Here is a 21,963-nt window from a genome sequence, read left to right as displayed (position 1 = left end):
AGTGTACAAGGTATACGTATATTCACCAGTAGAGAATATGCTGGGCCATAAAACAACTCAGTAAATTTAAAGGATTAAAGTAATACAAAATATGTTCTAAGACCATAATGAAATTAAATACATTTTTACGTAATTGATAGATTAACAAAGTCACAAGAAAAAAATGTTAATGTTTTAAACTGAATGACAATGAAAATATATGTACTAAACTTGTGGAACACAGTGTTGAAAGGGAAACTTCTAGCTTTAAATGCTTATGTTAGAAAAGAAAAATATCTAAATTCAGTGATCTAAGGTTTTGACTTAAGAAGCTAGAAAAGAAGAGCAAAGTAAACCCAAAGTAAGTAAAAGGAAAGAAATTATAAAGGTAAGAGCAGAAATCAATGGAATAAAAAACAAAATTAACAATGCCAAGATTTAGTTTTTGGAAAAGATCACCAAAATTGATTTCTTGGCTAATTAAGGAAAAGAGAACATAGATGACCAATATCAAGCATGAAAAAGGAGTTATCACTTCAGATCCTACAGATAGTAAAAGGATAATAGAATATTATGAATTACTTTATTGTAAATAAACAATTTATTGTAAATACTTTATTGTTGGTAAACAAATTGATCAACTTAGATGAAATGGACAATTTTTTGAAAAATACAAGTTACCAAAGCTAACATAATTTCTATTAAATTTATTATTAAAAATCTCACCAAGAAATGTCCAGGCCCAGAGGTTTTACTGGGGGATTCTTTCAGGTATTTAAGGAAAAATGGAAAGAAGACGTTCCCACTCATAGACTAGTATTTATTAACACCCGAACTGGACAAACATTACAAAATAAATTATAGACTAATATCCCTCCTGAACACAATAAGATGAGAAATTCTTCACAAAATATTAGCAAATGAAATTCAACAATATCAAAAGGTTAATGCATCATGGGTAAATGGGTGGGGTTTTTTCCAGGAATACAAGCTTGTTTTAAGATTGGAAATTCAACATAATTCACCACATTAACTTAATAAGAGGAAACGTATGTGATTATTTCAATCGATACAGAAAAGGCATTTGAAAAAGCCCGACATCTTTTTCTGGATCTTCAGCAAACTAGGAATAGAAGAGAATCTCCTCAATCTAACAAGCGGCATCTGTTGCAAAATACAGCTGACATACTTAATGCCGAAATACTGAACACTTTCCCCTAAGATTGGTTAAGACAAGGACGCTCACTCTTGCCATTTGCATTCAGCATCATACTGGAGGACCTACCTGCTGGATTACAACAAGCAATAGAAATAAAAGGGATGAAGACTGGAAAAGAAGTTGTTCAACTGTCTTATTAATTAGCAGATGACATGATTGTTCACATAGAAAATCCTAAGGAATCTACAAAGCAACTACTAGGACTAATCAGTGAACTTAGCAGGGTTACACAAAACTCTGTTTGTTTGTATATACCAGCAGCAAATAATCAGAACATGAAATTTTTAAAAGGTTTCATTCACAATAGCATCAAAAGCATAAAATAGGAATAACTGTAACCAAAAAAATGTGCAAGACCTCTATACTGAAAACTACAAAATGGCAAGAGAGACGCTAAGCACCGTGTAAGAGGAGAGCTGTGCTGTGGTTGTGGGAAGGGAGCCTCGCCATTTACAATGTCGGTCCTACACAGATTCATCAATGGATTCAACACAGTTCAAAGTCCCAGAAGAGTTTTTCTATAGAAAGGGACAGGCTCATCCTGGAAATACTCAGGACCTAGCAAATACAAAGCACATTGAAAAAGAACAAAATTGGAGGTCTTGGAATACTTACTTCAAGACAGTAATAAAGACAGTGTAGCATTTGCAAGAGTCAACAAACACGAGTAGATGAAAGAGAATCCAGAAATAACAAACTACCACAAATTGAGCAACTGAAAACAATACAACTTTATTACCTCCCATTTTTCATGGATCAGGCATCTGGGCATGGGTTAGCTGGATCCTCTGCTCAGTATCTCGCCAGGCATGAACCAGGGTTGTGATCTCGTTTGAGGCTCAGGATTCCCTTCCAAAGCTCACAGATTGTTGGCAGAATTCAGTTCCTGAAGGTTTTAGGACCAGATCCCCGTTTTCTCGCTTGCTGGCTATGGGGCCGGGGGTCACTCTCAGCTCCTAGAGGCTGCGTTCAGATCCTAGCCTTGTGGCTGTCCTCATAGTATGGTAGCTTACTTCTTCAAAGCTATCAGGAGAATGTCTTTAGTCTGCTACGGGATCTTCTGTCATTGCAATGTCAACACCAGAGTGACTATCCCATCATAGGCACAGGTCCTGCTCACATTTGGGGCAGGAGGAAGTATCGTGCAGGACATGTACACCAAAGGGCAAGAGTTTGGGGGCCACCTTAGCATAATGCCTACCATACTCCCTACTTCACATGATATGCAAAAATTAAAATAGATCTAAAACCATAAAACTTTTAGAAGGAAGCATAGGAAAACATCTTCATGACTTGGGGCAAAGATTTCTTAGGTCACAGAATGCACCAGCCACAAAATTAAAAATTAATAGACTTCATCAAAATTACAACTTGCTCATTAAAAGGCCACTAAATAGGCAAGCCCTTGATTGGGAGAAAATGTTTACAAAACATGTATTTGGTGAAGGGCTAGTATCCAGGAAATATTAAAAACTACTACATTTCAACAGTAAAAGGACAGAAACAATAAAAAGTTGGGCAGAAAAGATTCTGACACTTCACAAAAAGAAGATACACGAATGACCAGTGATCCAATGAAAATGTGTTCAACACCACGAGTCTTCACATTTTAAAGGCAAAATATCACTTCACATCCACTGGAATGGCTAAAATTAAAGATTACACCTAATGTTGGTGAGGTTATGGAACAACTGAAACTCTCTTAAACTATTGGTAAGAATGTAAAATAAAATAGTACAAATACTTTGGAGAACAGTTGGTTGGTTTCTTAGAGAACTAAACATGACTTAGCAACTCCACTGCTGAGAAATGAAAACGTTCATTCAAAGACTTACATATGTTCGTAGCAGTTTTATTTACCAGTAAGTAATTCAAAGCTGGAAACAGCCAGTTCCACCCATAAAGGAATAGATAACCTGTGGTATAGCTAGTTATCTTTTGAAAAATATCATTTTTGCAAAAATATGGATGACTCTCAGAAATTATGCCAAGTGAAAGAAGCAGTACAAAAATAATTATACTGCATGATTTCCATTTAAGTGAAATTCTAGAACAAGCAAACTTCTATGTAGAGAAAAGAATCAGAGCAGTGGTTGCTTGTTGGAGTGTTGACTGGGAAGGAACGTGAAACTTTTGGGGGTGATGGTTCTGTTCTCTAGCTTGATAGGGTTACATAGGTGTATGCGTGTGTCCAAACTCAGTGAATGTATTTCATTGTATGTAAATTTTACATCAAGAGAAAAACAATACTGAACTTCAGTTAATGACATGCAAGCTGAAGTAGATCTCCTGATATTTGTAATTTACTTTGAAATACATTAAAAAATTAAAATGGACTAATGGACAGATAAGACAGACAGATTATAATTAAGTATAGCAAAACATTAATGGATAGTGGTGATGGTTGCACAACAGTGTGAATGTACTTAATAACGTCACTGAACTGTATTCGTAAGAATGGTTAAAATGGTAAATTTTATGTTACATATATTTTACCACAAGAAAAATAAGACATTAATGGTAAAAATCTAGATTATATGGGTGTTCACCCTAACCTCTTTTCCACTTTGCTGTATGTTGGGGGGAAATGAAATATTAGGGGGAAATAAAGCAGAGGGGGAGAAAAACTGTCCCAGTTACTAATCAGTTCCCATTGTTTCCATGGGGGAAACACTCTGTAGAGCTCCTAGGGGGAGTGGAGAGGATAAGATCTCAAAAGTCAAGGGTATGTATATTACCTAAGACTTTATTTAAAGTTTCTTTTATTACTCGTAAAGATTTTAGACACTGTCAGCTTTTTAAGAAGAATTTGATGTCACATATGGTTATAGTCTGAAACTATGTCACTTACCTATATTATTGAACAGACATCGAAGAAGCATGCAAGTCCTAGAGTATCATAACCATGGGAAGAAATGTCATGTTGCCTGATGGAAGAACTGACTCTGGGTGGTGAACACACAATGGGATTTATAGATGATGTAATACAGAATTGTACACCTGAAATCTATGTGATTTTAGTAACAATTGTCACCCCAATAAACTTAAAAAAAAAATTTTTTTTAAAAATGTGTTGCCATAACCTAACTAGTGTGGAAGGTTGAATGAGACAAAGATGTGTGCAAAACGCATAAAATCACTTAAATCCTGATTGGGCTTTCACAATTATTAGCAAATAACTAGTGTTTTAATTTTACATTGGATCTAATGTCTTCTGCAGACTTAAGTCTAGACTTTCTTAGAGAATTTAGTAGTTGTCCAACATGTGCAAAGAACCAGCTAGATTTAAAAGGAAAAAAAGGATAGGAAATTTAAGCCAGAGTTTTGTGCCTTTATCCATTCCATCATGAGTCAGCACTGCATTTGTTATCTTTAATTATATTCTTTAGGTAACTGAGTTCAAAAGTTCACATTTGCACGCCCACCTAGCTGTTATGTTGGGGAGGAGTAGTCAGTGCCATTTTGTTTTCTGTACTTTATAAATCTGAAATTGAGGGCAAAGGGGATGTTAGGTTATTTCAGTGAATGAAAAACTTTTTTCCTGACAGTATGAGAGGAATGCTGGTTCGAAAGGGGCTCCTACAGACTACTTTGGCCTGCTGCCAGGTGCATCCGGGGCCGAAAGGATGCGTGTCTGTGATAGTGACAGTTTTGTATTCTGTCAGTGCCATTCTGACCTGTCTGTGCAATTTTGATGGGAATGTCTTTGGTTAAGGGTAAATCTGTAGCAGAGCCGGCTATTAACCCAGTTTGGCAGCCACAAAATTTGCATCTGAGTTTATAAACATATTATCCAATGTCATTGCAACTCAAACAGGGGCTTCAGGGGTGGCCAGATGGCTCAGTTGGTTAGAGTGCGAGCTCTGAACAACAGGGTTGCAAGTTTGATTCCCACATGGGCCAGTGAGCTGCGCCCTCCGCAACTAGATTGAAGGACAACGACTTGGAGCTGATGGGCCCTGGAGAAACACACTGTTCCCCAACATTCCCCAGTAAAATTTTTTTAAAAAGTGGCTTCATTTCTTATGAACTATTTATGTAAAAAGTGTGGAAATGTCTACATATCTTTTTTACATAAATAATTGTACATATAAAAACTGCATTTATTTCCCTTTTATTAATGAACAATTTCTCTTTTGTGATCATAAAGCCTCGCTCTTTTTTTAGTTATTTCAGCCACATTTAAACTTTCTTAGAGATGCAGCATATGAGTATATTTACAAATTTTGAAAAACTAGCGCACAGAAGCCAGAACATGTTGTATGGATCCTTGAGTTGGAGATTTATTCTTAAAAATGAAGTTAAAGGGTGGCTGGTTGGCTCAGTTGGTCAGCACGTGGTGCTGATAGCATCAAGGTTGCCGGTTTGATCCCCGCATGGGCCACTGAGAGCTGCGCCGCCTTAAAAAAAAAAAAAAGTGAAGTTAAAGCTAATTATCTATTAAACCTTGAAATTTTCTTTCACGGTTATTTCTTTACAGAATAAGCATTTTGAATAACCCTTCTTTTCTTCCTTTGAGGTATATACTTGGGAAAGTAGACTAAAGACAATTGACTTTTGGGAATGGCTGACGTTGGAGTCAAATGAAGAGCTTTCCCCAAATTCAGTAATTTAAAAAAAAAAAAAAAATGGGTAGAGAATCAACACAGTTTGCTGTTATTCTCTCTTGAATGGGCCGGGACGGTATCTGTTTCCTTTGCCTAGAGATTACCAGTGCATGTGTCAGTGCCCTCTCTTGGTATAAGAAGGGTACTATTGCAGCTGGCACCCTTTATTATGGGCAAGAGGTAGGTAGACATCCTTTAAAGTTTTTTAAATGTAATATGGTCACATTATAGAAGATATGGAAAATAAAAGGAAGGAATCACTCATACTTCTACAAAAAATATAAACACACTTGGTGAATATAGAAATTCTTTGTCAGGTTCTTTATCTGCCATTAGCAAAATAAGATAACAGAGATGACTGATAATTACCTACATAAAGTTTTAAAAAGAGGCTGTTTTATATATTGAAATGGATTCTAAGAAATAAAAGGCATCTCCGGGACCCTGCAGGGCTGGGTACTGTGTACCCCCAGGCAGGCTAGCTCTTCGCCCCATCCTGCAGGATGTAGACACTGGCAGGGGCTGGTTTGTTTTTAACATGAGACTTAAGTACTCACTCCACAGGGAGTGTGCCGCTGTTTCTGAGTTGGAGGTCTATGGATGTACTTCATTGTTGGGAAAGGGCAGGATAGTCCCAGGGAATCACTGGGCTCCCTGGGCAGCTGATCGTGCTTTTTGTGCACCCCCTCCTCCCAGGCTGGCTCAGAATCTAACCTATTTATTGACTGTCCTGAGAGTCTCGGAAATAGGCTGAAGTTCACCTGAAGGGCTTTGATTCCTTCATAGACTGGGGTGCTGCCCTGAGGGTGCGGGTTGGCTCTTACTCAGGAAACTACTGTGCCCAACCCCTGCACAGGCCTAGCTGGGCTCTACCTAATGACACAGACTCACTCAGAGACCCTCAGACACTGAACCAGGCCTCTTCTCAACCTCTTCTTTGTTCAGGTTTCCAAAGCTGGATAAGGTAGACATTGATATGAAAAGGAGAAAGCATCTAAGAAAAGGAAAGGAAAGGCTTAATTAGTACAGCACAGGACTTGAAACGTATTGAGATACAAAGTAGGTCTTTTGCATTTCCACAGCAATTTTAGAATCAGTTTGTTCATTTCTATTAAAAAACTACTGGGATTCTGATCGGAATTACATAGAATTATAGATAAATTTGGGGACAATTAACATCTTAGCAATTTTGAGTCTTTTATGAAAACATAGCTTTCTAGTAATTTAGGTCTTTATTTCTCTCAGCAATGTTTTATAGATTTCAGTGTACAGGTCTTATACACCTTTGGCAGATTTATGCCTAACTATTTCATATCATGCTGTTTTAAATGGTATTTTTACTCAGTTTCTGATTGGTTAATACTAATATATGGAAGTAGAACTGATTTTGTGTATTGACCTTGTGTCCCGCGACCTTGCTGAACTTACTTATTCTAGTAGCTTTTTGTAGATTCCATTAGATTTTCTACGTAGGCAATCATGGCACCTGTGAATAATGACAGCTTTACTTCTTCCTTTCCAATTTGGATGCCTTTTCTTTCTTTATGACTTTCTGTACTGGCTAGAACCTCGAATACTGCGTTCAGTAGAAGTGGTGAGAGAACATCCATCCTTGCCTTCTTTTATGAAATATGTCAGCTCTGGGTTTCTTGTACATTCCATTCCCCTTATTAGATTCCCTTTATCGAGTTGAGGAAATTTTCTTCTATAACCTAGTTTGCTGAGAGGTTTTATCCCATGGGATACTGGATTTTGTTAAATGCCTTTTCTGTATCTTTTGGTTATTCTTTTTTTAGTTTGTTGATATAGTGAATTATATTAAATGATTTATGAATGTTAAACCAACCTTGCATTTTTTGCAAAAAAAGACCCACTTAGTCATGACATATTATATTTATATATTGTTACGTTTGATATGCTAAACTTTGTTAGGAATTTTTGCATCTATTTCATGAGCAATATTGGTCTATAGTTTTACTGTAATGTTTTTGTCTAGTTTGGAATCAGGGTAATGCTGACCTTATGAAATATATTGGAAAATATTACTTTCTCTTTGTTTTTCTAGAGTAATTTGTGTAGAATTGGTATTATTTCTTGTTTAATGTTTGGCAGAATTTACCAGTGATGCCATTTGGACCTGGAGGTTTTTGTGGGGGAAGCATTTTATCTGTTTTATTTCTTCAGTAGATATAGGACTGTTAAGTTTGTTTCTTGAGTAAGCTTTGGTAGTTTGTATCTTTGGAGTCATTTTTCCACTTTGTTAAAATTGTCTAATTTATTAGCATAACAGTGTTGATAATGGTTGATAATGTCTGCAGAATCTTTCGTGATGTCACCTCTCATTTCTGATATTGGCAATTTATGTATTTTATTTTTTCTTGATGAGTCTGCCTAGAGTTTTATCTATTTTACTATTATTCTCAAAGAACCAACTTTGGTTTCATTGATTTTTCTCTGTTTTTCTGTTATCTGTTTCATTGATTTCTGCTTGTCTCATTGTTTTTTTATTATTATTTCCTTTCTTCTGTTTACTTGGGATTCAAGTTGTTCTTTTTTGAGTTTTTTAAGGTTGAAGCTGAGATTACTGATTTTGCCATCTTTCCTAATAGAGGCACTTTCATACTATGTACTGCTTTATAGCAAATTTGGATTTTTACTCAGTTCAAAATACGTCTAATTTTTCTGTTGATTTTTTTTTCTTTGATTCATGCGTTTAGAAGTGTGTTGTCTAGTTTACACATATTGGGGTTTTTTTCCAATATCTTTCCAATACTGTTTCTAATGTAATTTACCTTCTAGTCAGAAAACATGTAAAAGTGACTTGAATCCTTTTCAATTTATTGGGCTGTTTCATGGCCCAGGATTTGGTTTATCTTGGTAAATGTTTCACCTGTACTTGAAAATATATTTCACTGTTGTTGTTGGAGTGTTCTATAAATATCAAATTCAGGAAATTTAACATTGGTACAGTACTTTTATCGATTATATAGTCCACATTCAAATTTTGCCAGTTGTCCCAATGCTGTCTTTTTTTTTTTTTTTTTTTTGGTGCCAAGTTTCTTTATTTTATTTATTAATTTTTTAAAACATTTTTTTTTATCCCAGTGCTGTCTTTTGTAACTGTCTTTACCTCTGATCCAGTGTCCAGTCTTGATCATACTCCTTACTCAACTTTAATCTGAAAAAGTTCCTTAGCTTTTCATTGTCTTTCACACCCTTGATATTTTTGAAGAATGAGAGCCAGTTGTTTTGTAGACTGTCAACCTGGTTTTGTCTTGTGTTTTCTCATTAGATTCAGGTTATAATGTTTTTGGCAAGAATACCATGGAAGTGATGGTGTGTCCTCATGTATTACATCAGGGGACACATGGTATCAGTTTGTTCCATTACAAAGCGTTCTGTGTGGAAACTGTTCCTGTACTGGTATGAACTGTGACATATATACTGGGACTCCGACTGTAGGAATTGCTGTCCCAAGCAGGCAGCATCCTGTTCAGTCAGGTTGGCCTGAGTCGCCTCCCAGTTCTCTCTCCTTTGCAACATTACTTTCTGGGCCTCTTGGCTTCCCGCCAGCAATCATAACACCTCCTCCTCCTAGTAAGTCACATCCCCTAGCCGGAAGGTCAGACCAGGGACTATTTCTTCTATACAATCAGCATGTCTTTAGTGTTTTCGTAGTTTCAAGGTAGGTTCCTTGGCTCTGGCAGGTTAGGCTTCGGAGGAAAGTATCGTAGCTGAATACGGGGAAGAACTAGGTGAGACCGTGCGTCAACTGGAATCAGATTCAAGTTGATTTTACCCTCAATCACGGTCTTCCAGGCTAATACTATTTTGATCATAGTTAAAATTTGAGTGTTTACTGTGTGTAATTTACAGTGCTAAACATTCTACACACATTAGCTTTATATATTCCTTAAAACAACTCAGGAAACAGATATCACTTTTTATTTTTTATTTTTTTTTATTAAAGTTTATTGGGGTGACAATTGTTAGTAAAGTTACATAGATCTCAGGTGTACAGTTCTGTGATACACCATTTATATATCACATTGTGTGTTCAGTTCTCTTTCCATCACCATATATTTGATCCCCTTTACCCTCATCTACCACCCCTTTTCCCCCTTACCCTCTGGTAACCACTAAACTATTGTCTGTGTCTATGAGTTTTTGGTTTTTTATTTGTTTGTCTTGTTCTTTTGTTGTTTTCAGTTTTATATATCACATATCAGTGAAATCATATGGTTCTCTACTTTTTCTGTCTGACTTATTTCGCTTAGCATTGTAATCTCAAGACCCACCCATGTTGTCGCAAGTGGTCCTATTTTATCTTTTCTTATGGCAGAATGGTATTCCGTTGTGTATATATACCACGACTTCTTTATCCAGTCATCTATCGAAGGACATTTTGGTTGTTTCCATGTCTTGGCCACCATAAATAAAGCTGCAATGAACATTGGAGCACATATGTCTTTATGGATAAATGTTTTCAGATTTTTTGGGTAGATACGCAGGAGAGGGATTGCTGGGTAATATGGTAATTCTATTGGTAATTTTTTGAGGAACCTCCACACTGCCTTCCATAGCGGCTGCACCAGTCTGCATTCCCACCAACAGTGTATAAGGGTTCCTTTTTCTCCACAGCCTCTCCCAACACTTGTTACTGTTTGTCTTGTTGATGATAGCCATTCTAAGTGGTGTGAGGTGATATCTCATTGTGGTTTTTATTTGCATTTCTCTGATGATTAGTGACGTTGAGCATTTTCATATGTCTATTGGTCATTTGTATGTCCTCTTTGGAGAAATGTCTCCTTAGTCCTCTGCCATTTTTTTAATAGGATTGTTTGTTTTTTTGTTGTTGAGTTGTATGAGTTCCTTATATATTTTGGATTTTAGCCCTTTATCAGAGGCATTATTTGCAAAAATCTCCCATTCCATTGGTTGCCTCTTTGTCAATGATTTCTTTTGCTGTGCAGAAGCTTTTTAGTTTGATATAGTCCCATTTATTTATTTTAGCTTTTACTTCCCTTGCCTTTGGAGTCAAATTCATAAAATGCTCTTTGAACCCAAGGTCCATAAGTTTAGTACCTATGTTTTCTTCTATGCAGTTTATTGTTTCAGGTCTTATGTTTAGGTCTTTGATCCATTTTGAGTTACTTTTAGTTCATGGTGACAGCAGTCTAGTTTCATTCTTTTGCACGTGACTTTCCAATTCTGCCAGCACCATTTTTTGAAGAGGCTGTCTTTTTTCCATTGTATGTTTTTGGCTTCTTTGTCGAAAATTATCTGTCCATATTTATGTGGGTTTATTTCTGGGTTCTCAATTCTATTTCATTGGTCAGTGTGTCTGTTTTTCTGCCAACACCATGCTGTTTTGATTATTGTTGCCCTGTAGTACAAGCTAAAGTCAGGGAGTATGATACCTCCAGCCCTGTTCTTTTTTCTTAGGGTTGCTTTGGCTATTCGGGGTATTTTGTGGTTCTATGCAAATCGGATGATTTTTTGTTCTATTTCTTTTAAAAAATGCTATTGGGATTTTGATGGGGATTGCATTGAATCTGTATATTGCTTTGGGTAATACGGCCATTTTAACTATGTTGATACTTCTTCTAATCCATGAACGTGGAATGTCTTTCCATTTCTTGTGTCTTCTTCAATTTCTTTTTAAAATGTCATAGTTTTCAGTATATAGGTCTTTCATACTATTGGTTAAGTTTAGTCCTAGGTAATAGGTATCACTTTCTTCATTTTACAGATGAGGAAACAAAGGTTTAGAAAGGGTAATTAAAGTAATATGGATAAAAATTACCAGGACTCAAACTCGTTTCTCCGAATCCAAAGCCCGTGCTCTTCCTTATAAGCAAAGAGAAGCACAGTAGAAACTTGCAGTAGGGCTATTAGTGTTGAACTTAGCCATCACAGGTTGAAATTCAAATGTAGTGTCATTGTAAGCTTGGAGGTAATTGCTAGCAGTTTACACCCCGAGTTTTTGAGGTCTCTTTAAGTAGAACTTATATTTTTCCAGTTTGGATGTCCTCAACCATAAGACCACTTGACTGGGACAGTCTTGGTTTATACTTATTTCCGAACAATTATTAATAGTGTACCCACTCATTTTCAAAAGAATTGTGGTTGAGATAATTGTATGGTCCCCTATCCATAATCCATCCTAAGTGCTCTTCAGATTCACATAGAGATTGGAGTTTCATTGTGATTAATACTAATAGAGCTTGGTTTGTTTTTATTCACCACTCTCTTTGCTCCCACCCCAATTTATACATTTCAGTTTAGCTTTGGTTTTATGTCTGTTGGCCCAACTAATTTATAGGTATGGTTTCCTTTATTTAGTCAACAGTTACCTAGATTTTACCATAGTTACTTTACCATCCTTTCTGCTGAGACATTTAAAGTAAATGACAATTTACCCCTTGTACTTCAATAGCCACCTCTAAAAAGTAAGTTGCTAAGTTTTTATAAACCTGTCCAGAACCCAGAGGAACCTTTGGCAATGTGAACCATCACCCGTGACATACATGATTTTTCACTTAACAGATTTTCTTAAGGAGGGCTGCACCTATAAGTGCTTGCTCACCTAGGGCTTCTCAAGCATGCAGGCACAGCCAGAGGGCAGCCCTGGCCTGTGGCTCATAGCTGTTCACATAACTTATGTTCCCTTTTCTTTTGACAGTGCACGATCTGATTTTCTGGCGAGATGTGAGGAAGACCGGGTTTGTCTTTGGCACCACACTGATCGTGCTGCTTTCCCTGGCGGCTTTCAGTGTCATCAGTGTGGTTTCTTACCTCATCCTGGCTCTCCTCTCGGTCACCATCAGCTTCAGGGTCTACAAATCTGTCATCCAGGCTGTACAGAAGTCAGAAGAAGGCCATCCATTCAAGTGAGTTGAAGTATCACAAGTAACACTCTACAATTTAGTGAGAGGGATCGCTGAGGCTGGTTGGGTGTAAAAGTAACACCTGACTACAAATCAAGAATTGTAGGGCCTGATGCAGCTGAGCAGTGGCAGAAACATCGACCAGAAACCTTGAGACTAGCTTAAGAAGCAACTAGTGAGGAGCCACGAACTTTTTGGCAAACGAGAGTCTCACACTTTAAGACCAAAAAGAGCTGTCTAAATATCTGATGAGTGTGGGCCACGCAGCAGCTAGAACAGCGCTCAGTTCGCTGGGGTCCTGAGTACGGGGGAAGCCCCCACATAGGTAACTTTTATGACTTTGAAATCTTGGTATTGAGGCTGTGTTCTTGGTGGTGTCAGAACTTGCTGTGTTTACTCTTGGTTTTATTACTGACTTCCTTCTTCTCTCTCCTTTGGTTTTCTTAATACCAGGGGCAGGTCTTGATGAAAGCAGTGGTTCATGCATTTCTAGAATCTAGTTGCCAGCTTTTCTGAGCATGCTATAACTAAACATACGCTTCACATTTTCTTGAAAATCTTAGCCCATAAAAAATTTTAACATTAGCAAACGGCAGTTTTTTTAAAACCCTTTCCTCATAGAGAAAGAAACCCTGTTGTGACTTCCCAGGACTGTGACATGACAGGTGTCTGGCTGAGGCCCTGGTCCTCGCATTTTCTCTTAGTGAAAACAGAAGGAAGAATTTAAACTATATGTGGCATTTAAAATCTTATTCCAACTTAATTTTACCAAGTCAATAGTTGTTGAATGAATGAGTGAATAAATTTTCATTGTTTTGCCACCAGCAAAACACTGAATGTCTTGGCGGGTTTTTTCCCTCTTGCATGGCACTGCTGTGGATTTGTAAAATGTGTTTTGCTAAATTGTATTAATTACACCATCTAATTTTTATAACTTTCATATTTGGTAGTAAATAAGAAAGAAAAACATGCCTTTTACTCTCCTATTCCCACAAAATTGTAGGCTCTCTAAGGCAAAAGCAGTCTTACCTTTCCAGTAGCCCCAACACCTAGCAGAGCGGTGCTCAGTAAGCACTGAGTGAGTGTACAAAGTTGTAAGCAGATGGTTACATCTCAATCCTGTAGCGCATCTGGGGACAGAAGCCAGGTGTTTCTTTTTCTGTAGTTTTCAACCCTATCAAACTCAGTGTCTGTACCCGCCTCTTGGTTTTTTTAACAAATATTTTATAATGCCTCTTTTATCATTTTGAAATGAAATTCATAAGTAATGTGTCTAAACAAAATTTTAAAAATAGATTATAATTGTAATATAAAGAACTGATAAAATAGAAAAATATTTATAATAACATAATATGGATTCCAACCAATATTAATCTCCAGTGCAGATGTGATTTTCCAAAATAGTGAAAAAAAATCTTAGTGAAGTTTAGCATAAACAGAATACAGTTTTAGAAAATTCAGGATATGTTATAACTGTGGGGAAAAAATACTTTGTATTTATGTGTTCTGCTCTTGATAATTATAAATAGGTTCACCTTCACGAATAGCCTGTGAAGCAATAAAACTGATGCAGGACATAGGACAATTCTGTATTGCTCATGACTGGCCCACACTTTGCAGATATCTGGCATCTTTGCCTCTAGGCCACTAAAGGACAGTGGTGCCCCTACGCCACCCCATGACAGCAAAAAATGCCCCCACAGATTTCTCAAGTGCACCCTTGGGGGAATTTCCTACTCTAAAGAACTGCTGTACTAACAGGAAGAGGTCTCCTTCTGTATCAAATGTATGACTGTTGTTTCTTCTTCTGGAAGAGCCTACCTGGATGTAGACATTACTCTGTCCTCAGAAGCCTTCCACAATTACGTGAATGCTGCCATGGTGTACGTCAACAGGGCCCTGAAACTCCTCATTCGCCTCTTTCTGGTGGAAGATCTGGTTGACTCCTTGAAGGTTAGTTGCTTCTACAGCTCTCAGAGGTGAGGCTGAGGAAAATCAGGGACTAGGTTATAATTCAGAAGGAAAACATTAAATAGGGTTTTAGCAGACAAAAACAAATGTATGCTTACTCTCAGTCAACCTGTAAAAATGGTGTAGGAGTCAATGGAGAAGGTGTCTCCTGTGCCTGGAGAACTAACATCAGAACATCAGGGGTGATGAGATTGACAGAAATGCAATCATAGTCTGTCTTTGGACCTGAGATAGCTACGGAGTTCTCTTAGGTGCCTTTAGATGTATAGTGCAAATGGGGTAACCTTCATTTGGAAATTATTTATGGCATACATCACTAAATTTATGCAGACTTAATTCGCTAGAGGAAAATGGCGTCGGTTAGCCTGAAGTTTACGTTATAATTATTCCTACTTAACCCTCTACGTTATAATTATTCCTGCTTAACCCTCTGATGTTTGCCTTCACAGCTGGCTGTCTTCATGTGGCTGATGACCTATGTTGGTGCTGTTTTCAATGGAATCACCCTTCTGATTCTTGGTAAGGTGACAAGGAAAATGTCTCCATGCTCTTTGAAGTAATTGGTAAGAGTAAGAGCGAGGAGAATGCCTAGCACGGCTCCACTCCTTCCACGTGGCTCAGCCTTTCACATCCATGGAGACCTTGAACTAGATATTGAAGGAACCTGTGTTTGTGGCCATAGGTTTATTAAATTGTCCTAACTATAAAGAAATATCAAAACAGCTAGAAGTAAAGGAGAGTTGTCTAGATTTGACTTACATATGGGGTTTTATTTGTAGAAACCATTTTCATAATTTGGAAATCACCTGTGATACAAAGACGGCAGCCTGTGTACCTATATCTATTTAACTGTCCTTAATTGAGGTCTCAGAATTTCTCATAGTGAAGATTTATGTTTCCCTGAATTTCGTGAGGAAAAATGTGTGTGCTACTTGAGTCCTGAGACTTGTGACTCTCCCACATGTACACTTGCCAAGTCCTGTGATTCTGTCTTACAGCTGAACTGCTCATTTTCAGTGTTCCGATCGTCTATGAGAAGTACAAGGTAAGCACTGGCCTGTTTCAAATCAGACATGCTAGTTGGTGTGTGACTAGTTTGGGTTCATTTTTTTTTAGGTTTGAAAGTTTGGAGCAATCTTCTTCTATTTCTACAGTCTAATTTTATAAGCCAAGTGCTTATAAGAAACTGGTAATGATGGTTTCCTCTAAGGAGAGAAAATGAATGTTTAGGAGAGAGAAGGATATGAAGGAGACTTATACCTTATTATGTGCCTTTTGTGTTTTTATCACATGGATGTATTATTTGTTCAAAAAAATTGAAACAGGGTTTAAATAAAAGCTCGTGTCTAAAAAGAAACTGAAACTATTAAGGAACTCTGAAGGCAATTATGGGAATCCATAGGTGTGAACACATGTTTGCTTATGGAATGGTGTATACAGCGTGTACTAGGTTCTATCAGGTTATTACGGATTAAGTCGTCTATCAGCCGACTTTTGTGGGTTTTTGGTACTAAATGAATTGGTCTTACCCAGGAGCCAAAACACATTTATGATTACAGAAAATAGATTAGACAGAGTTTCCAGTATTCAGAAAATGCTATTACAAGTCCAGTGTCTCTAAAGGAAACACTTTGCAAGTAAGACTTACCTCTGCAAAAGAAATAACTGATTTTTCACTGCAACTGAGTATGGGGTATTTATGGCATAATTTGAATTCTAAAACCTAAAGTTTTTAAAACACTTTTAAAAGCTGAGCATTATTTTCATTTGCCAGAATATTCAATAGTGTTTTTTTAAAAATGGTTAAACTAGACAAAAGAATATAACCTTCAGGAAAATTGTTGATGTGTGTGTTGCCACATCTGAGTCACTTTCCTTCCTTCAAGACCCAGATTGATCACTACGTTGGCATCGTCCGTGATCAGACCAAGTCGATTGTTGAAAAGTAAGTATACTTAGGTTCCACATTTCATCATAACGTGTGCTTTTATCCCCCAGTGATTTTCAGTCCCCTGTGTAAAATGGTGATGCCAAGTTTTCACCTTGAAATGTGAATTTCACCCTGAAAAGAAACCTTGGTTAATAGTTTGATTTTTACGAGATTATTTCATCTGCTTCTTTCCAAAAACATGCTTTGTAGCTTAGATTAAAAAGGATCAATGGAATCAGGACCACTCTGTCTTTTCGAACTGGCTTTCAAATGTTAAATGTTTATGGTCGTCTTCCTCTCGTTTATTTTCATGTATATATATCAATTTTAAGCCAGATTCTTCCCTCTCTTCAGAAATAAAAGTTTTAGTAAATAAATGTCTTAAGGCTCAACACTACTACCTACCTCTTTCCTAAAATCTACCAAATCCATTTTCATTTTTTAAGCTAATTTAATATTTAAATCACGTACTAAAATGTTGATAGACGTTTTTATGACTCCCTGTATTAAAGAAATGTTTTCTTTTTTAAATTTTTGAATTATTTATAGCAAACACTATGAACCAACTCTTCAAATTAAAATGTCAGCATTTTTTCGTATTTTCTTCAGATAGTCTTTAAGAAACAAAACATCACAAACAGTAAAATCAACCCTTGTTGTCAGTCCTTTTCACACCCGATTTTAGTGCTTTTTCCAGCTTTGATAAGAGGAAACTGACTATGTCCAGACAGCTCTAGTTTGATGCCACGTTCTTTACCTGCTTCTTTGCTCTTTGAGGTACACATTGGAGCGAAAACCAGGCAAGGACAGTTAGCACAAATATGTATCTGGTTACTGTTCACTCTTGATTGTGAAAGACGGTCGTAGCTTAGTTAGCTTTAAACCCAGGGTCTTGACTCGTGTTGGCTGACCGGGCCCTGCTGTAGGATGTAACACTTGTGGGGTGTAGCGTTGACATTAGCTGAGGGATGTAAATGGCCTTAGTCTTGGGGAACCTTAATAAACAAAGGGCAACTTTGGTGTCGTATGACGAGCTGGGAACTATTGTCAACTCCTTTATTTTTATGTCTCCTTGACCCTTGACTCCTAGTTCCTTTTGTGGCCACTAGTGGGTGACCTAGCATTCCCAGAGAAATGGAGTGTTGCATTGCCAGCGTGTAGAGTACAGTCAGCAGGCATTATGCCCAGATACCCCTTATTCTTCTCTGGAACCCTCAGTGAAGGACCCACAAGTCTGTGGCAGTGAAAGAGGACGGGCAGCAGGGAGAGAGTGGATTTTGGTGGCCCCTGCAGCTCATCCCAGACTCCCGTCGTGCAGAGTAAGCCCTATGGAAATGGGAGAATGTTTTTCACACTGCTCCAGCAGGTGTAGGACTGTCTTCTAGCATTGTTGTTAAAATAAAAGCCTAGAACTAGTATATCTGTTTTCACCTTGTTTTGTTTTTTTTTTCCTCAATAGGATCCAAGCAAAACTACCTGGAATCACAAAAAAAAAGGCAGAATAAGTACATGGAAACCAGAAATGCCAGTTACTAAAACACCGTTCAATAGTTATAATGTTGTTACTTGTACTATGAAGGAACGTGCTCAGTGTCAGCTTGAGCCTGCATTCCAAGCTTTTTTTTTTTTTTAATTTGGTGTTTCCCCCTCCTTTCCCTTTCCCCACAATATCAAACACAAGAATTGTTGGACTAAAAACAGAACTGATATCTTAGAACCCAAAAGAATAAAAACAGAATCAGTTTAATAGGATGAATCAGTACCTTAGTGGTGGTGGAGCGTTTACGTGTAGCTTGAATGGGGAAAGAGTGGCGGTAAAAGGAGGATATGAAAGATAAACACATCTCTTGGGTTCTTCTATTTAATTTTCAAGGACTAGTCTTACAGAGTTTCCCATTGTAATTTTGCCCATATTTTTAAGTTAAGAAATAATGGTTAACTTATAAAGAAATTATCTGGGGACAAGAGTGGGCTTCCGTCCCGTGAGTTTGTTTTGGTTTTTGGGGGTTTTTTGCAGCCCTTGATCCCATCTTCCTGCCCCACAATGTGAGCAGCTACTCGTCATATTCCTCTTCTTAGCTTATATGTATAACTTTCAACTCTATGAATAACTTATAGGTGATAGTAATAATTCCTCATTCCCAGAATGCCATCTGCTAACAGAATGGAAACAGAAAGCGGGACTGGAGAAGGGAGTCAGCAGGAGCGCTGCTGGGACCCGCTCCCTCTCCCGCTCATCCCTAGGAAAGGAAAGCCTCCGCCACCTGGGAAGGGGGTGTCTGTCATCTCTTTGGGACACCAGTTCGGGGCTTTGAGGTTGAGTTTGAGAACTCATTCCTGAATGTGCTTTCCTCCCTCTTCCCTGCCCACCTCACCTCAAGTTTAATAAATATGGTTGTACTTTTCTTATTATGAAATAAATGTCTGTAACTGCTGTAAACTTGTTAGAGAAAAAAAAAACTGCATGTGGGCTCCACAGTTATTGAGTTATTGTAATCCTATCTCAGTCCGTGGGGGGGAACATTGTCGACTGGAACTACAGAAACACAAAAGGCTTTTTTTTCTTTTATCTTTTCCCTATGGCTTCTCCCTCACAGGCTGCATCTTTAACCTGTGCTCGTCATTGTATGCTGAGGACCACAGCTGAGCTGGCTAGGGAGGAGATTGTGTGTGTGTGTGTATGTGTGTGTGCGGTTAAGACCACAAATGAGTGTAGGGAAGTGCATTTTGTGGTTCATATGGAGATTTAACTGAGACTGGTCTGGGTGTGGATTGTTTTGAGGGTTCCTTTCATTTTCAGGCACATAAAAATGTTCTAGTACCCACCTGTGCCGTGGCCCACGATGCTCCTTGTGAGAGTGGTTTCCAAGAAGCTTTAGGTAAAGGCAACGAGGCAGGGTCAGGCTGTAGACAGGCTCTGTGCACAATTAAAAGACAACAGCTCACATTGACATCACATGGAGGGTGATTGGGAATCTTGGATTCCCGTCTGAGACCGATAAATGTCTTCCTCCCCTTCCGACGTAAAAATTCCGTAAACTTGAAAGTCATCTGTGAGATTCTTCAGGTTGTAACCCCTCGCGATAATCCGGAGGGAACATGCACTGGTGACTTTAAGGTGTCCTAACGCACTGCAGCTCTGTAGAACATAGTTACTGAAGGGACATTTTCTTTCCCCTTTTTTGGGAAAATTAGAGATCTGGATGCGTAAAAGTTACCCTTGCCTTATTCCATTCTCTTATTTTCTTAGCCCCCTTTCTTTTTGAATTTTCAAACTGATTTCATATCATAGTAGAGGAAATGCATTCTCCATCCCAGCCTTTGCCCTCCCAGGAAGTCAGTGCACTGATCATCTTTTTGGGCTTCCCCTCCAGAGGACCTTGTTTTCCTGCACTGGAAGCCTCCACACGTAACTCTTTCGTTTTATTACTGCTGTGTTTAGATAATTGGACAGATCCTTGTGCCATACAGGATTTTTTTTTTTAAGAAAAATCTATAGATGACAAATTACTAATGAAACTGTGCATATGTGTGTGTGCAACATAAAAATACAGTAGCACCTACAACGCTTGAATCTTGGTTCCTGTAAAACTGCAAATTGATGTGGTATTAATAAAAAAAAAAAAACAATGACTGTGGTGTCATTCTGCTAACTTTATTCTTTATACACAGTTTGGGTTAAGTAAGAACCAAACAAGGCTTCCACTGGTCCCCATCCCCATTCCACTTTGGAGGTTTTAAAAAGCAATCAATAATTGATAACGGTAATGATGCCCAAGATTGCAGAATTCCATAGAACAAAGGTATGTATTTGGTTTCTGAAAGAAAATAAGAGCCCCTCTAAGAAGTGAGCTTCAAGAGAAAGATGAGGAATGGAAGGGGCCAGAGGGGTTTGTTGTCCCAGTTCGGTCTCACACCAACTAGGAGGGCTCCCCGCCTGCAACATACAAAGCAGCCTCTAAGTCACACAGCCACAATGCACTTGAGAGTCACCATGAGAAATGGAAACTAAATACATCAGGTTTTTACTGAAACAATTTCTTTTCCAAACTAAGGCTGCCGTGACCCTTACGCTGGATTTTTCAAATTTATTCAACATACCTCTTAGAAAACTTAGGCTGAAAGTAAAAAATGTAATAACTGATGCAAACTTCACAAATACGCATACAAATGTTTGAATAATGTCACTAACATGGTATATAAATATGTATTCAGAGTAACATTTACATATTGGCCATAATAGCAAGCATACCATTAACAAAAAATTCATGAACTTGACCTGTTCAGACACCCAAGGCAAGGAGGCACACCTAAAGATGAGGACCCCCTGACCCCTAAGCGGTGAGGCCATAGCTAGCTACAAAATAGGAATCACTACAGTGGCACTTCTAGATGACTGGTGCTCAGAACTTCAGTGAGTCTAATGGTCATCAGAGGGCTTATCAAAACACTGCTGGGCCCCGCCCCAGGTTTTGGTTCAGTGAGGTGGGGCCCAAGAATTTCCAGTTCTATTAAGTTCCTAATGCAATGCTGCTGGTCTGGTGGCCACTTTAAGAACCACTGGAGTGCTCAGGGCTGCCTCTCCATGAAGACGCCCATTCCTGTCCTAAGGTCGCTCCCTGCCTATGAAGAGGAAAACCATTCCTACCCCGCTCTGCCCTGCCTTACCTGAATTTCGGCAGTGGGCTTGGGTGACTAACAAACAGGTTGCCCCGATGTGCCTACTGTTTTTGAACAGGCAGAGTAGCAAAAGTGGTAGAATACTCATTCTGGATCTGAAAACAACATGCGTGAAGGAAAAGAAAAGAATGGCAGTGCCCAGCCTGGTGCCATCCATAATCCCTGTTCTTAAGCTTTTAATACTGTCTCAAAAATCCTGGAGGTTCAAACAGTGGAATTCACTTTTCAGTCAACTGACAACCCACAGTATTTCCTGACTCCCTGGTGGCATCAACAACGGACACAATGTCAGAGCCCTTGCCCTACTGGGGAGGCCTTGGGCCAGGCAGCAGTCACCCCCACTTCTGTTCTGCGGGAGAAGGCTGCTGCCCACCCCCTCCAGCTGAAGCCTGTGGTGGCAAGAACTGCCCCGTAGAGTACTCATCCCAGGGAAGTGTGCAGTTCTGGGCTATCCCAGGTCACAAGTGCACTGTGATGGCCTGCAGTGCCCAGCACATGCCATCTTGTGGCAGGTCTAATGGGAAATTTTAATAACTTACCAGAGATTGGGAGGCAGTGTTGTGTAGTGCAAAGAAACTGAAGTAGTTCTTTTATTCTAGTTCTTGTATTGTTCCTACCTGGCTGTGCGATCATTTCAGTTTCTGGGCTTCATTTTACCTAGGGACGGCGGGGGGGGGGGGGGGGGGG

General features: G+C 38.5%; 1 protein-coding gene across 4 annotated transcripts in view; it reads left to right on the top strand.

The window, feature by feature from the left end:
- The window catches only part of RTN3 (reticulon 3), a 52,271-nt gene extending 32,054 nt beyond the window's left edge, over positions 1-20,217 (top strand). For 2 of the 4 annotated variants that reach the window (XM_033121602.1, XM_033121604.1), the window contains 6 exons: positions 12,491-12,698; positions 14,510-14,648; positions 15,116-15,185; positions 15,665-15,711; positions 16,553-16,611; positions 18,056-20,217. In XM_033121602.1, coding sequence (XP_032977493.1) covers positions 12,491-12,698; positions 14,510-14,648; positions 15,116-15,185; positions 15,665-15,711; positions 16,553-16,611; positions 18,056-18,101 — 569 coding nt within the window. In that variant the 3' untranslated portion in view covers positions 18,102-20,217. The remainder of the gene's footprint in view (positions 1-12,490; positions 12,699-14,509; positions 14,649-15,115; positions 15,186-15,664; positions 15,712-16,552; positions 16,612-18,055) is intronic. The other 2 variants (XM_033121601.1, XM_033121603.1) reach the window with 1 other exon arrangement.
- Positions 20,218-21,963: the final 1,746 nt, after the last annotated feature.

This window comes from Rhinolophus ferrumequinum, chromosome 11, assembly GCF_004115265.2.
Source record: "Rhinolophus ferrumequinum isolate MPI-CBG mRhiFer1 chromosome 11, mRhiFer1_v1.p, whole genome shotgun sequence".
Taxonomy (NCBI): Eukaryota; Metazoa; Chordata; class Mammalia; order Chiroptera; family Rhinolophidae; genus Rhinolophus; species Rhinolophus ferrumequinum.
This window is presented reverse-complemented; position numbering and strand designations above follow the sequence as displayed.